Source organism: Vigna angularis, chromosome 4, assembly GCF_016808095.1.
Source record: "Vigna angularis cultivar LongXiaoDou No.4 chromosome 4, ASM1680809v1, whole genome shotgun sequence".
Taxonomy (NCBI): Eukaryota; Viridiplantae; Streptophyta; class Magnoliopsida; order Fabales; family Fabaceae; genus Vigna; species Vigna angularis.
In genome coordinates this window covers 17,053,556-17,068,905 of record NC_068973.1, presented here as the reverse complement: position 1 = coordinate 17,068,905, position 15,350 = coordinate 17,053,556, and the positions used below count along the sequence as shown (strand labels likewise).

Here is a 15,350-nt window from a genome sequence, read left to right as displayed (position 1 = left end):
AAATCTCAATTATCTGTGTACAGTAAAAAAACAAATTTTTAGAAAAGAAAACATAAAATCGTAGTTACCAGTATACTACAACGACTTCATGTCTATCTTGCTAAGTTAAATTATTTATATAAGAACTTTCCAGTGGAACTCTGAACTTCATTATCAAAAGCTTTCTTAATTACAAGTTGTAGTCTAGGTTCTTGATGCCCTTGATAACTAACAGATTAATTATTATGAAAATTGAAATCAGAAATTTTATTTTTTGGTAAATCCTAAGGGTATATGGTAAATCTTCTGGGGATTAGGTTACTAGCATTGTCATAAAAGTAGAAACTATTTACTGAAATGAAATTGTGATACTTCATTACTCTATTGTTTTCCTGATCTGAGATTAGGTGAATTTTGGCAACTGAATTTCAAATGAGTGAATACATTATTATGAACTAATGGTCAGAAACGATATCGAGCAATTGCAAAGTGAAATCAGTATCAGCATGAAACTGTGAGTGAGAGAGTGAATTGAGCTTGTTCTTTATGTTCTGAACCGATTGAAGTGTGTTTTGAGATTGAGAGGGTTGGGGAGAGAGTGATCCTAGCCCTGGATTTTGGGCGTTGAAGACTGAGAACAAAGTTGCAACTTGTTCACCACGGTTGAGGAAGAAATGGAACAAGCCCTTGGGGATGACAAAGACGTCACCAGCATTGAGAGTCTTCTGGAAGAGCTGGTTTTGGGTGTTGAGAAACGCAGCCAGCAACGTACCTTGGTTCACATACACCATCTCAGTGGCTCTGGGGTGATTGTGGATGTTCACAAGCCCATCCACTTCAATGTCACTTCTTCCAATCGCAAGGCCAAGAGTGTTCAGCCCCACAAACTTTGAAGCAGTAACAATTTTAACCAGGGCACCAAAATCGTCCCTGGAACCAGGTTTGCTTAGTTCCTTGCTCTTGAAATCATGGGCACTTGTGTTATCTGGGTTCTCACAGGAGAGGCCATTGATGAATATGGCTTGCTTTTGGGGTTTCGTACTTGTAGGGCAATAGTCCTTCACGTTATCACATTCCGCTAAACAAACATGTGTGTGAGTAATGACTATGAGAAACAGAAGAAAGAAGGAAGAAAGGGATTTTATCTCCATATCTTCCATTGGTTTTTTGCTTAGTCAATGTTGTTTAGTCTTCTTCAACATTATATAAATAACATCTATGAGCATCTGTGAGGAAGGTCTTGCAAGAAAAACAAGTTAAGTCATTCTTGGAGTTCACTGCTGGTTTAGCCACTGTGATGCATTGCTTGTAAGAAACAATTTCTTATCTACATCTGGTTGTATTCACTACTACATCAGCAGAATGTGATGGGTTAAGAGTATGAAGTTATTCATTGATTTATTCAGTTTAAAATGATGAAATTCATATAAATCAAACCTGTCAATTTTAGGTGATGTTTCTATTTATAGCAATTGTTGTCTTGTACCGAATAAGGTTGTGAACATGTGCTGTTTGGAGGAGATCAAACCCTTGCTACACACTGTTCCTTACCCATTATAAATTTATCATAGCTGAAAACTGTAGTTATGTTGTTATACTGTGGTTTTTTTTTTATTTTATTGTAGAAATATCATACTTGACACACATAATTGTTTACATTTATACTATTTTTTTTTCATATATTATAAAAATTGACTTTTTTATAATGATTTTATCCTTGTTAAGTGTATCACATGAATATAATGAATATCATTCTATCGTTACTCTTTATTGTATTAAGGTGCTTATATACAAAATAATATCAATTTGTTTTTTATCGTGCGGTTTTTATAATAAATTACGTAAATAGTCAAAATTAAAAAATATTACCAGTTATAAATAAGTCAAGTATGAAATGACAATTTTATACAGAAAAATTATGTATCTTCAAAACGAGTTTACAAAATTGAATATGACAGTTATTTATATTTTTCACTTATTAGAAGTCATAAGGGATTTAGTGACTTTATTACATAAGTCTTCATGGTTGTATATAACTTTCAATTTAATGTTTTTGGAATTAGAATATGTAGTAAAAGAAAAGATGAGGATGTGCAGTTGGATCTAGAATTTATGAGGAAAGAAGCACGTGATGAGGATGAGCATGTGAGAATTGTGGGAGTGAGGAGACATTATAGCTATGACTAAGATGAAGTGGAAGCAAAGTTAGGAGGGTGTCGGATAGAAACCACATGAATAAGTAATGAAATAAGAAGAAAAGAGAATAAAGAAAGAATCATTGTCTTGTTTAATTGAAATCAAGGCAAATACAGAAGGAATAAACCTACTGTCCATAGCTACGCTCCTCAAGATACCCCAAAGATACTTTCCACTATTGATTTTGTCAAAAAATAGAATGTCCACACACACACACTCTTCTGACACTATAAAGGCAAAAACATAAACCTCACAAAAAGGGAAATCTTCTAAGATCCTCTAATTTTTCTCTCCCTAACTAATCTACTACTAATTTGTGTCCATCTCAGCCCTACTTTTTCTCGTAACACAAACTTGTCTTTATTTCCTGTGCTCCTTTGTTTCTTAGCCCAACATATTTTCTATCCCCATAGATATTTGGCTTGTATCAATACCACCCTCTTGAAAGATAGTGTTGTCCTCAAGACTAAGGGTTGGAAATTGGGCCTTCATTCTACTATTTTTCCTAGCCAATGCATCAGCCATTGGTTAACCCTTTCCCCCTCCTTAAAGATGCTTTGAGTAGTCAACACATTCTAGGGTAGCAACATATTTGATTGGTCCTCTTCCAGCCCTGTTGGCAGTCCTTCTACTGCTTTATACTCCCCAATGGCCTTCTCAAGCAAAGAAACATGAGACACAGGGTGTATTTTCGGATTTTGTGGTAATTGCAACCGATAAGCTACTTCTCCAACCCTTTCAATGACTTCAAAAGGTCCGTAGTACCTTGCTCTAAGCTTTGGACTGATGCGAGATGTAACAGAGTGTTGCTTGTGAGGTTTCAATTTAAGAAACACCATGTCCCCTATCTCAAAACTTCTCTCCTGTCAGTGTTTGTTCACTTGTGTCTTCATACGATCCTGGGAACGCACCAAATTTCCTTTCAACTGACAAATGGCTTTATCTCTGTCAATTAGTTCACGCTAAACCACCTCTACTTTCACCTCTCCTCTTAGTTCTTAGAGGAGGCCTCCCATAAACTGCCTCAAAGGATGTAATCCTTATAGATTCATGGTAAGTGGTGTTAAACCACAATTCTGCCCATGACAACCAATTAATCCACACTTTCGATTGATCAATGATGAAACAACGAAGGTATGTCTCCAAGCATCGATTGGTCACTTCCGTTTGACCATCTGTATGCGGGTGATACGCCGAACTCATCCTTAACTTGGTCCCCTACAACCTGAAAAATTCCCCAAAAAATGCAGTTATAAACGTCGAGTCTCTATCACTTACCACTGACTTAGGTACCCCATGTAAACGAACCACATCTTTGATAAAAATCTCAGCAATACTCTTAGCAATATATGGATATGTTTTACGGGAATGAAATGACTATATTTTGTAAGTTTGTCAACCACCACCAATATAGTATCAAAACCCTTTGATTTTGGCAATCTTGTAATAAAGTCTAAGCTTATGTCCTCCCATACCTATTCCGGAATTGGCATCGACTGTAATAATCCTTCTGGAGCAGTAGTTACATATTTTTGACGTTGACATGTGTCACACTCTTGAACAAATTTCATGAAATGACCCTTCATTCCTTTCGAGTATAAGTTCATTGTAGCCCTCCTATAGGTTTGGTAAAAGCCAAAATGTCCTGATTGGGGAGACACATGAAATTCTTTACAATTCGGGGATCCAAGGTGATTGAGACGAAATAACTAACCTACCTTTATATTGCAATACACCTTGTTCAAAACTGAACCATGCATACTTATCCTCAACTCTTCCCTCTTTTAGTGCTGTAATGATCTCCAACAACTCCCCATCCTTATGCACCTCATCAATTATCGCAAGATAATCCATCCAAATTGGCTTAGTGACAACTTTTCTTAACTCTATAGTATCCTTACTTCGAGACAGGCATCATCACCTTTGTTTTCACAACCCAGCTTATAAACTATTTCGAAGTTATACCCCAATAATTTTGCCATCCAATTCTGTTGGCTTCCCATTGTGATGCGCTGCTGCAAAAGTTGTTTGAGGCTTCTTTGATCAGAAAATACCTTAAAATTTCGCCCAAGCAAATATGGCATCAAATGTTGGATGGATAGAGCTACAACATTAACTTTTTCTCATACACTGACTTGGAAAGATTCTTGGGGCTTAAAGCCTTGTTGTAGTAAGTGATAGGTTCTCTACCCTGCATCAAAATGGCCTAAAAACTAGTAACTGATGCATCACACTCAAGTTCAAATTCCTTCTCAAAGTTAGGCAAACACAAACGTGGAGCAGTTGTTATCAATATCTTCAACTCATCAAAAGCTTTTTAGGTATCTTCATTCCAGCTAAAATTATCTTTCTTAGTTAGTTCAGTTAAGAGGCGCACAATTTTTCCATAATTCTGCACAAATTTCCTATAATAACTTGTGAGGCCTAAGAAGCCCCTCACCCCTTTGACATTCTTCGACACAGGTCAATCGATAACACTTCTTACCTATTCAAGATCTACAGAAACTCTTTTCTCTGATATCACATGACCTAGGTAGTTAATATTGCTCCTCCCAAAATAAAACATTTATCTTTATTTGCAAATAAAACATTCTCCCTTAACAGGGGTAATACCTTAGTGAGATTTGTAAGATGCTCTTCCCAATCTTTTCCATAGATCAGTATGTCATCGAAAAACTTCATTCATTAGAGCTTGAACTATTGATGGAGCATTCATGAGTCTGAAGGGCATTACCAGATACTCGTATTGTCCTTCATGGGTTCGAAATACCGTCTTTTCTATGTCTTGCTCCCTCATTCTGACTTGATGGTACCCTGAAGTGAGATCTAATTTTAAAAAATACTTAACTCCATGCAACTCGTCTAAGAGCTCTTCAATTAGTGGGATTGGGAACTTGTTAGGTATTGTTACCTTGTTCAATGCCCTATACTCCACACACATGTGCCAACGATTGTTTTTCTTTTTCACCAAGATTATAGGACTAGAAAATCCACTCTGACTATGCCGAACATGCCCCACAACCAGCAATAAATGAACCTGATTCTCTATCTCATTTTTCTAGTGAAATTCATAACAGTAAGGCCTCACATTAACTAGTGCACTCCGTGGAAGCAGGTTTATGCAATGCTCCTTTTGGCGTTTTGGAGGTAGGCCTTTTGGTTCCTTGAACACATCTTCATATTGACCCAACGTCTGTTTTAATTCTTCCAACAGAATTTGACTTGCTTCTTCTTCTTTCTTAGCCTCCCCTTCGATTTCAAACTTGTAGAGATTACAACTCAGGGATTCGTTCTGCTCCATCTCTCTAAGCACTTTAATCTCTTGGGCAGAATTAAGCTTCATGATTTGTTTCTTCCAATCTACCCACATTTCTCCCAATGACTCTAGCCATGCCATGACAAGGGTAAGATCAATATCATCAAGTTCGGATAAAAACGCATCCACTACGAACTCCCCTGTCTCCAAAACAATCTTCAACCCCCGACAAACCCTGTTGTTTCTATTTGATGTCCATCTCCCATCAATATATGCATCCTCTGCACGTTCTTCCATCCCCATCCCATTGCTTTCACTAACCTTTGCGAAATGAAGTTATGAGATACTTCTAAATCTATTAGAATGAGGAGAGATACTCCTTTGATCATTCATTTTAGTTTCATCATTTTGGGTGTGTCTTGAGTCTCTTTCTCTAGCACGAATAGATTGATGGCACTGTAAACTCCATCGACTTCCTCTGTTTCACCCTTGTCGTCGCTCTCTAAGGTTTCTTCTTCATCTTCAAACTCAACCTGAATCTCCTTCTCAGCCACTATGTCCCTCAATTGTTTAATTGGACATTGATGAGTTGGCCCATATGGCCTACCACACTTCAAACACAACCCTTTCTTTTTCCTATCCACCAAATCTTGATAAGATAAGTGACGCACGCCCCTCTCATGTTCTCCCCATGACCCCTTGTCATTTGCACCACCCTTCTAGTTTAGGCCTGGCCCATTACTCCATCTATTAGCTCCATACCCTTTTTGACCCACTTGTTCCATTTTCTTGGATTTGGTTTTGTGACCTAAATTATCACCTCCTATTACATGCCCTTCACTTCGCCTCTGTTACCCTTTGTTTCGCCTTGAAACTTCCAAGTCAATGGCACGAGTAACATTCATCAAATGTCCTCTGGTTAGAGGATTCGTGATATGTAAGCTTCACACCTTAACCTGAACCTCCTCCCGTAGCCCATGGGTAAAGTAAGAGAAGTATTGCTCATCATGGAGTTTTAGACTTTAAGTGATCATGTCAGGAGCGGCTGCAGCGGAATGGTTAGCGTGGAATAACAAACCAAGAGGGTTTTTAATACTAACGTGTGCCTTTTAATTTCTACTCAATTAAACTTACCAAGCAATTAATAAAGACAAATAAAGAGAGTAAGGTTGAGAGAAATTTGCACAGATGATTTTATCCTGGTTCGGATCTTACCAATCCTACGTCCAGTCGTTTATCTCAAAGCAAGATAAACAATTCACTAATCACAAAACAATGACAAATTACAATCACAAAGAAACAATTTGTAAGAGTTTAGAAACCACCTCTCTTGATACCACAAGAGATGAAACTACACCTCCTTTGAGTCTTCACAAAGGATGAACACCTCCTCCGAATACTTCACGAAGGATGATTCTCTTCCGAACACCTCCTTAGACACACCAAGGATGAACCGACTATTTCCTCTGTCACCGTAGCAGCACTTCACCAGCTCCACAGACAAGAGTTTCACAAGCCGAACAAGAACACACAAGTCTCAAGAATTTCTGAGTATTTTGAGCACAAGGGAAGAGTTTCTGTGTCTCTAGTTGTTTTTTCTTGAGAGGAAATGAGAGTCTATTTATAGACTCATCCAAAGACTCTTCCATTTTTCGTTTTCAGCCTTTCTTACTGTGTTAATCGATTAGCTACAGTGGTTAATCGATTAACACTCTAACGGATAGTCCAACGGCTAATCGATTAGCGTTAATCGATTAGTCTGCTCTGCTAATCGATTAGTCTGCATTGCTGTGCTTCTCCATGGCGCACTGGAACAATCGATTAACACCCTCTGTTAATCGATTAACACTGCACAGATTTTGCTGTTTGGCTTATTTTTACATCTCTTTTGAATGCAAACATAAAACCACTCATAATCTAAGTCCTAGATGCTAAACTATAATTATTACAAAAGCTTTCCATAGCAATACAAGTCTTCATAACATTTTGAATCTTGATTTCTCTTGACTTGATTTGGACATCATCAAAACTTCATCTTCATCATTTTGCTAACAATCTCCCCCTTTTTGATGATGATCAAAACCTTCTTGATTTAAAGCTTTTGATAATAATCTGTATTTAAAATACAACTTAAGGAAGAAACAATTGTTAGTAAACTTAGAAATAAGTTTAAGACTTTAAATATTTCTCCCCCTTTTTGATCATTATTAAAAAGAGATGTATAATTGCTCCCCCTAAATTTATTAGAAAATATACTCCCCCTTAATACAAGCATGTATGCATATTAAGGAAAAACAATATATATTTTATTGAATTTTTAAAGAGGTAAGCATGCAAGCAAATATAAAGAGCACATACTAATAAAAACATAGAAACATAAAGCACCCCTTTAGATATGCCTTCAATTTCGAATGAGAATCCTCTAGGTTGTTTCCACATTTTGTTTCGATCTTCATCTTGAGGATTGTCATCATTCTTCACTTCATTTGTTGCTTCTACAAATCTTCATCATTGCTTGCATGTAATTCAAATGACTCAAGAGGTTTTGCCTCAAGGTCTACAATTTCATCAAAGACAACATGCACACATTCTTCTATTTCAAATGTTTTCCGTTTGAAAACTATATATGCTTAAAAAAAATTCCATATTCTTTGAAATAAAAATTTCTTAATTCTTCTTTTTCAAATATTTAAAACAAAAACAATTTTTAAAAATTTTCTTAAATATTGTTTTAAAGAAATTCTAAATTTTAAGCAATAGGTACCCAACTATTTTGTATGGGTCCTTTGGGTTAGTTTGAAAATTTGAAATCATTTTACAACCCAAATATATCTACCACTTGGAACACCATAATGCTTAATTTTACATTTGTTAGATGTATGACCCTTTTTCATACAATAAAAGCATGATACAACATTTGTGTTCCTATAAGTTGTTCCTTTTTCTACCCAAGTTCTATGGGTTCTATGATTATGTTTATTTTTAATTCTAGGAACATACTTATTTTTAACAACCTTATTTTCATTATTTTTACTACATTCTCCAAAGGTTAGTAGTTTCTTAAAATTTTCACAAGAAGCACATTCATCACTACTAGTATATTTACCTTTTTCATAAAATAAAATTTTATTTTTCAAAATTTTATTTTCTTCAAAAATATTTTTAAAATTTGATTTTAATTCTTTATTTTCATCTGCTATTGCTTTTCAATGTTATCAACTTTCAATTTATGTTTATCACAAAATTTACACTCAGCAGATATATTTGTATCATTTTCTACATTTGAAATTTTACTATTTAAAGTTTGTATTTCTTCTAAGGATTTTTCATATTTCTTTTGTAATTCTTTAAAATCCTTTTTCAATTTCTTATGAGCAAGATCTAGTTTTTCTGATTCTATCAATAATTCTCTATAAATTTCATGTAATTCATCTTCATCAATATGATCAGAATCGCTAGAGGTACTTACTTGGCTTCCAGCGTCGTCGTTCACTACTAAACAGATATATGCTTGCTCATCAGAATCACCCATACTTGATGTCGTGCTTGATGAAGAGCTTGATTTATTCTCTTCCATGATTAAAGTATTCGTTTTAGCACACCCGATTTCATCTCCGCCTTCATGAGTTACTCTTAAAGTTTCCCACATTTCTTTAGCGCTTTTGCAGACAGAGACCCTGTAGAACTCATCAACAGTCAATGCTGATGCAATGATATTCCGGGCTTTTACATCATTCTGAGATCTTCTCTTTTCTTCAATGGTCCATTGATCACGGGGCTTTGGTTCCTGCATATTGTTAGTTGGAACAAAAGGACCAAATGCAACAGCATCCCAAATATCTATATCAATAGATTCCATAAAAATTTGCATTCTGACCTTCCAAAATGCGTAATTTTCACCTCTCTTTTCTTCAATGGTCCATTGATCACGGGGCTTTGGTTCCTGCATATTGTTAGTTGGAACAAAAGGACCAAATGCAACAGCATCCCAAATATCTATATCAATAGATTCCATAAAAATTTGCATTATGACCTTCCAAAATGCGTAATTTTCACCTGTGAATAGTGGTGGTCTATTGATTGATGCACCCTCTGCAAATGTTTGATACGATCTCGCCATTTGAATGACTATCAAAGCAAGCTCTGATACCAATTGTCAGGAGCGGCTGCAGCGGAATGGTTAGCGTGGAATAACAAACCAAGAGGGTTTTTAATACTAACGTGTGCCTTTTAATTTCTACTCAATTAAACTTACCAAGCAATTAATAAAGACAAATAAAGAGAGTAAGGTTGAGAGAAATTTGCACAGATGATTTTATCCTGGTTCGGATCTTACCAATCCTACGTCCAGTCGTTTATCTCAAAGCAAGATAAACAATTCACTAATCACAAAACAATTACAAATTACAATCACAAAGAAACAATTTGTAAGAGTTTAGAAACCACCTCTCTTGATACCACAAGAGATGAAACTACACCTCCTTTGAGTCTTCACAAAGGATGAACACCTCCTCCGAATACTTCACGAAGGATGATTCTCTTCCGAACACCTCCTTAGACACACCAAGGATGAACCGACTATTTCCTCTGTCACCGTAGCAGCACTTCACCAGCTCCACAGACAAGAGTTTCACAAGCCGAACAAGAACACACAAGTCTCAAGAATTTCTGAGTATTTTGAGCACAAGGGAAGAGTTTTTGTGTCTCTAGTTGTTTTTTCTTGAGAGGAAATGAGAGTCTATTTATAGACTCATCCAAAGACTCTTCCATTTTTCGTTTTCAGCCTTTCTTACTGTGTTAATCGATTAGCTACAGTGGTTAATCGATTAACACTCCAACGGATAGTCCAACGGCTCTAAAAACGGCTAGTTTTTCAAACGGTCACTGTGTTAATCGATTAGTCTGCTCTGTTAATCGATTAACGTTAATCGATTAACAGCCCCTGCTAATCGATTAGCGTTAATCGATTAGTCTGCTCTGCTAATCGATTAGTCTGCATTGTTGTGCTTCTCCATGGCGCACTGGAACAATCGATTAACACCCTCTGTTAATCGATTAACACTGCACAGATTTTGCTGTTTGGCTTATTTTTACATCTCTTTTGAATGCAAACATAAAACCACTCATAATCTAAGTCCTAGATGCTAAACTATAATTATTACAAAAGCTTTCCATAGCAATACAAGTCTTCATAACATTTTGAATCTTGATTTCTCTTGACTTGATTTGGACATCATCAAAACTTCATCTTCATCATTTTGCTAATAGATCAAACATTTGAATCGTCCAATATACTCATCCATGCTCCGTGTTTGCTTTAACGCCGTCAACTGATCATATACGCTCCCTTCCCCATTCCTCCGTAACGTTCAAGCAACTCTTTCTTCAAATTATCCCATGACAAAACATCGTAATCTTTTAACAAAGAGTTGAAAAAGTGGATTGTCCCTCCTTCCAAACACAAATGAGTCTGGCTCACTTTCACTATCTTGTTGGTCTCCTGAACCTTGAAGTAAATCTCCGCTCTCGAAATTCACCCAACAGCATCGTCGGCATTGAACGTTCGTAACTCAATCCTTTTTACCGATTGTCGAAACTCCGCCAAAGCATCTCCTTCTAAGGGTATCAAACTCGCTCCAGCCTTGGTGTTTTCCTTGGGCTCTGTTTTTTTGTTTTCCATCGACCCTTCACCCTCTTCCTTAATCCTCTTCCCAAAACTCCTTGACATCAACTCCATTATTTTTGTTTCATTTTCTGTAGCTTCTTTTCTCATTTCTTCTAGTGCTGAATGATTCTAAGATGCTTGTAAACGAAACTCTTCCACGATCACTTTCACTTGAGTAACTTCTTCTTCCACATACCCTACTCGATCATCCATAGTTCCCGAAACCACTGGTTCTCCTTGCTTTCTGCTGTCTGCTCGAGTGATAACCATTCACCCCTCGAATGAAATATCTGGCATGTTAGACCAAAAATGATAGAAAACCATAGGAATAAGTAATGAAATAAGAAGAAAAGAGAATAAAGAAATGATCATTGATCTTGTTTCATTGAAGGAATAAACCTATTGTCTAGAGCTAGGCTTCTCAAGAGACCCAAAAGGTACAATCCACTATTGATTTTGTCAAAAAACAGAATGTCCACACATACACATTCCTCTAACACTATAAAGGCAAAAATGGAAACCTCGCGAAAAGGGAAATCTTCTAAGATCCTCCAATTTCTATCACCCTAACTAATCTGTGTCCATCTCAACTCCCTTACTTTTTCTCCTAACATAAAGTTGTCCCCATATCCTTCACTTCTTTGTTTCTTGGCCCAACATATCTAGAGAATCTTTAAAGATTTAAAACGTTTTTGAAATTCAATTCACCCCCCTCCCCCCTCCCTGTCCTTTCTAACAAAAAGAATTATGATTGTATCGTATGACCGTCCGGTCAGTCATGAATGGAGCGATGGACTATCAACAGAGTCTTCAATCCAACAACGAAACGATCGGTGTTGAACCACAAACAAGATTAGTAAATAAGAATTATTACGTTAACCATAAGTTAGGTCATTAGTATATGGGTCGTAATTGAGCTAGTAATAATTAGAAGCTCATTCTAAAAAAGTTTATAAATACAGGTTTGATATTCTGGTAGTTAGTTAATTTTTTAGGCATTTATTATCAAGATATTTAAACAAACACTGACTTTAACATTAGAATGTTTTTTGCATGTAACATCCTACTAGACCAAATAGTGGAGAAAGAATTAAAGAATTAAAATATGACCTAAGCTTGAAATTCAAAAATTATTTATGTGAAAAGAGTTAACCTCAACCCGGAAAATAACATAAACTTAAAAAATGCCGAAGTCATATGAATAAACGATGGATATCTTACAACCTTAGTTCAACCATTAAAGTAAATAAAAAAAACAAACTTCTAAATGAAGAAGTCACATTAATAAGCAATTAATAAAGAATTCAAATTAACAAACAATGGATGACAGTAAACTTCAGATTAAACATAAAAGTAAATAAAAAACATCAACTTCAGAACGAAAAAGTCAAATTAAGGAACAGTGGATAGCAATAAACTTCAGATTAAGCATATAAAAGTAAATGAAAAACATCAACTTCATAAAGTGGATAAAATTCAACTTCAGTTTAACAATAAATGATTAAAAAAATTAATAATAAAGGGTGAGCAAGAGCGACATGAAACAATAAAAAAAATACCACTCAAAGTGCCTACGGTTCAAAATAAAGGAGTCATATCAATGTAAAAGCAAAATCAGAGAAAAAATATACAAAATAACATACAATTTTTTTTTAAAAAAAAAACATAACAAGTCAAATATGAAAATAAAAAACAAAAATCAGTTTAACCATAACAAATAAAAAATAAGAAAAAAGCAATGGAAAGATTAACAGAGCAATGATGATAGATGAATCAATAGAACAAAAGACCATATGATACCAAAAAGCTCAAAATACAAGAAAAATATAAAGAAGTCGGAACAATGAAAAAGCAAGATCGGATAAAAATATAATCAATCCATATAAAAAATGAAAACAAATTCTAAAGAGGATAAAAAATAACAAACGCGTTGCATAAAGTATAAATGTATAAAAAATCATATCTTTAATTGACACGATTATTTTAATATTAAAAGTTTAAAATATAAGTAAATATTTATAAAAAGGTTTTATTATTTTAAAATATATCATTTCTCAATAATTATTTTCTTTCTCTTTAAATTTTCTTACTGTTTCTTTATTTATTTAAAAATTGAATATAATTAGGGTGATCCTTAATGTAGGTTCTTTCCTTCTATCTTAGTAAGTTGGTTTTCTACTCCATTTTCTTGATCTGTTCTTTCTTTCTTTGTCTGTGGTCCTTTTTGGCTTGCATGTAATGTTTGGATTTTCTTTACTAGTATATGTTGATCAATTAACCTAATAGTGTGCGTTGATTGTGTTTGTGTTGATTTCAGGGTCAAATAGAGTTTTTTGTACATTTGAAGATGTTTCAAGGGTCCTTGATTAGTCTAGTCTATCTCTTAGGTAAGGAAAGATAACTGCAAAGTTTTCATGTGATTGATATATTATAGTTCATAATTGTATGTTTGTCTAGTGTTTTGTCTGTATGATTGAATTGTATGAAGATGAATTTGTGAGTGGAATTGAAATTTAGATTATAAGTTGGTTACTTGAATTGCATGATGAATTCGAAAATGTTATCTGATTGGTATTGTAAATGATGTTGTTTGAATAATTGAATATGGTGTTATTTGAATTGGGCATTTGTGTCGAGTGTTGGACTAAAATTATAGGGTTAGACAAGTATAAATCTGCAGAATTTCGCTTTGCAGAATTACGCTTTGCAGAATTATATATATTTGTTAAGCAAAATCAAAGTAAAAAAATTACTGACTTGGTGATCACTGGGCGAGAATGTACTCGTTGCGCAAAACCAAAGTTAGACAGCTATTGACTTTATAGTTGTTGGATGAGAATATACTTGTTAGACAAAGTCAAAGTTGGAGAGCTATTGACTTGGTGATCAACTAAATGAGAAATACTCATTTGACGAAATCAAAGTCAGAGAACTTACTAACTTGATATTGGCTAGATGAGATAAGTCTCGTTAGACGACTTTTATAAGAGTTTAAGCTTATGAATTAATCTTGTTGGACGAGTCGTTGGACGAATGTACTACCTAAAAATGTGAAAAGTGAGATCGAGAGATGAAACTGTGTGAGACATGATACCATAGGATAGATCATACCAATGAATTGTAGAAAACCATAGATAAGAACATAAATGAACTATAGAAAAATGTAGAAAGAAGAAAAAGTACCTAAACCTGAAAAGCACTAGATATCGATGTTGGCAAAAGATGTAAACCATAAACTTCAAAATAAATAAGAAAAAGAGTAAGAAAATACGATAAGATGAATGAAGATAATAATGTGAGACGAAGAGAAAAAGAGAAAGAATGTGAGTTTGTGAAAAGAAAAATAATAGGATTTAGGGTTTGTGAAAAGAGAGATATAGGGTTTGTGAATGAAGTGAAAAAGCGAGTTAAAGAGAAAAAGAGAAAAAAAAGTGAGTCAAATGAAAAGAGAAAGAATAAGGAGAGATGATTTAAGAGGAAAATTAGAGTAGATTTAAAAATTCGCACATGTGTTACATTACTGGGGTGCCATGTTTTTGTATGTTTAAATTGGTAATGAAAAAAAAAAGGTTAAACCCCTTTAGTACACCCTATTTATGTTGGGTTTTCCCAGTTAGATCCTCATTTTATTGGATTCCCCAATTTAGTCCTAAAAAATTAAAATTTGAGTCAATTGAGCCCCTGCCGTTAAATTGGCTTAACGAGGTTAAGTTTTTAATGAGCTGGGATGTTGACGTGGTTAGTTTTTTAAATGTGGCATTAGCACATGTTGTTACTTGGAATTTCATTACATTATACATTTAAAAATTAAGTTTTTTGATAATTCAAAATCAACCCAATGAAGACCAACTTTTTCCAGCACTACCTGAAACCCAACATTCAGCACATCAACAAGAGCTTCAATCCTCTCCAAGTTATAAATTTCTAGGTCAAAGAAATTAAATCTGACTAAACCTTAATTAATCCCCAATTGGGAAATTTCTCTTTTAAGAAAACCAAACCTCAAGATGGGGAACGAAAGTTAGGAAGCAAATGTTCTACATCCCAAACAAAAGCAACGTCCTAGTGGTGGCGGGAAGCGACGGCACTACGGAGGCACAACTCAGACGGTGTTCTGAACAGCCTCCTAAGGAGGGACAATTTTCTTCTTTTCTTCTCCTTTGTGGTTCTAGTAGGGGTTTTGCAGGTAGGAGTTAAGTTTTCCGGTGGCCAGGGCCCGAACCCCTTCCTAGTGGCGTGGTGAAGGGCTACAGT

General features: G+C 35.1%; 2 protein-coding genes across 2 annotated transcripts; both read right to left on the bottom strand.

Moving 5' to 3' along the window:
• Positions 1-306: 306 nt before the first annotated feature.
• LOC108332215 (germin-like protein subfamily 3 member 4) lies at positions 307-1,142 on the bottom strand. The gene has a single exon (XM_017567410.2). It carries the CDS (start codon positions 1,137-1,139, stop codon positions 435-437), a length of 705 nt encoding a protein of 234 aa, XP_017422899.1. The 5' UTR covers positions 1,140-1,142; the 3' UTR covers positions 307-434.
• A 1,990-nt stretch (positions 1,143-3,132) lies between these two features.
• On the bottom strand, positions 3,133-5,734 carry LOC128196214 (uncharacterized). The gene is made up of 5 exons (XM_052876453.1): positions 5,264-5,734; positions 4,910-5,170; positions 4,311-4,366; positions 4,077-4,212; positions 3,133-3,393 (listed from the first exon to the last, which is right to left on the bottom strand). Exons 1-5 carry the CDS (start codon positions 5,732-5,734, stop codon positions 3,133-3,135), a joined length of 1,185 nt encoding a protein of 394 aa, XP_052732413.1.
• Between the last annotated feature and the right edge of the window lie 9,616 nt (positions 5,735-15,350).

What these genes read in the sequence shown, in the direction of transcription:
- LOC108332215 (XM_017567410.2), bottom strand. Translation starts at nt 1,139, where the DNA reads ATGGAAGATATGGAGATAAAATCCCTTTCTTCCTTCTTTCTTCTGTTT.
- LOC128196214 (XM_052876453.1), bottom strand. Translation starts at nt 5,734, where the DNA reads ATGGGGATGGAAGAACGTGCAGAGGATGCATATATTGATGGGAGATGG. An exon ending in CACGGAGTGCACTAGTTAAT is followed by an intron (nt 5,171 to 5,263) that starts GTGAGGCCTTAC and finishes CGGCATAGTCAG; the next exon opens with AGTGGATTTTCTAGTCCTAT. An exon ending in AGCCCCAAGAATCTTTCCAA is followed by an intron (nt 4,213 to 4,310) that starts GTCAGTGTATGA and finishes TTCTGATCAAAG; the next exon opens with AAGCCTCAAACAACTTTTGC.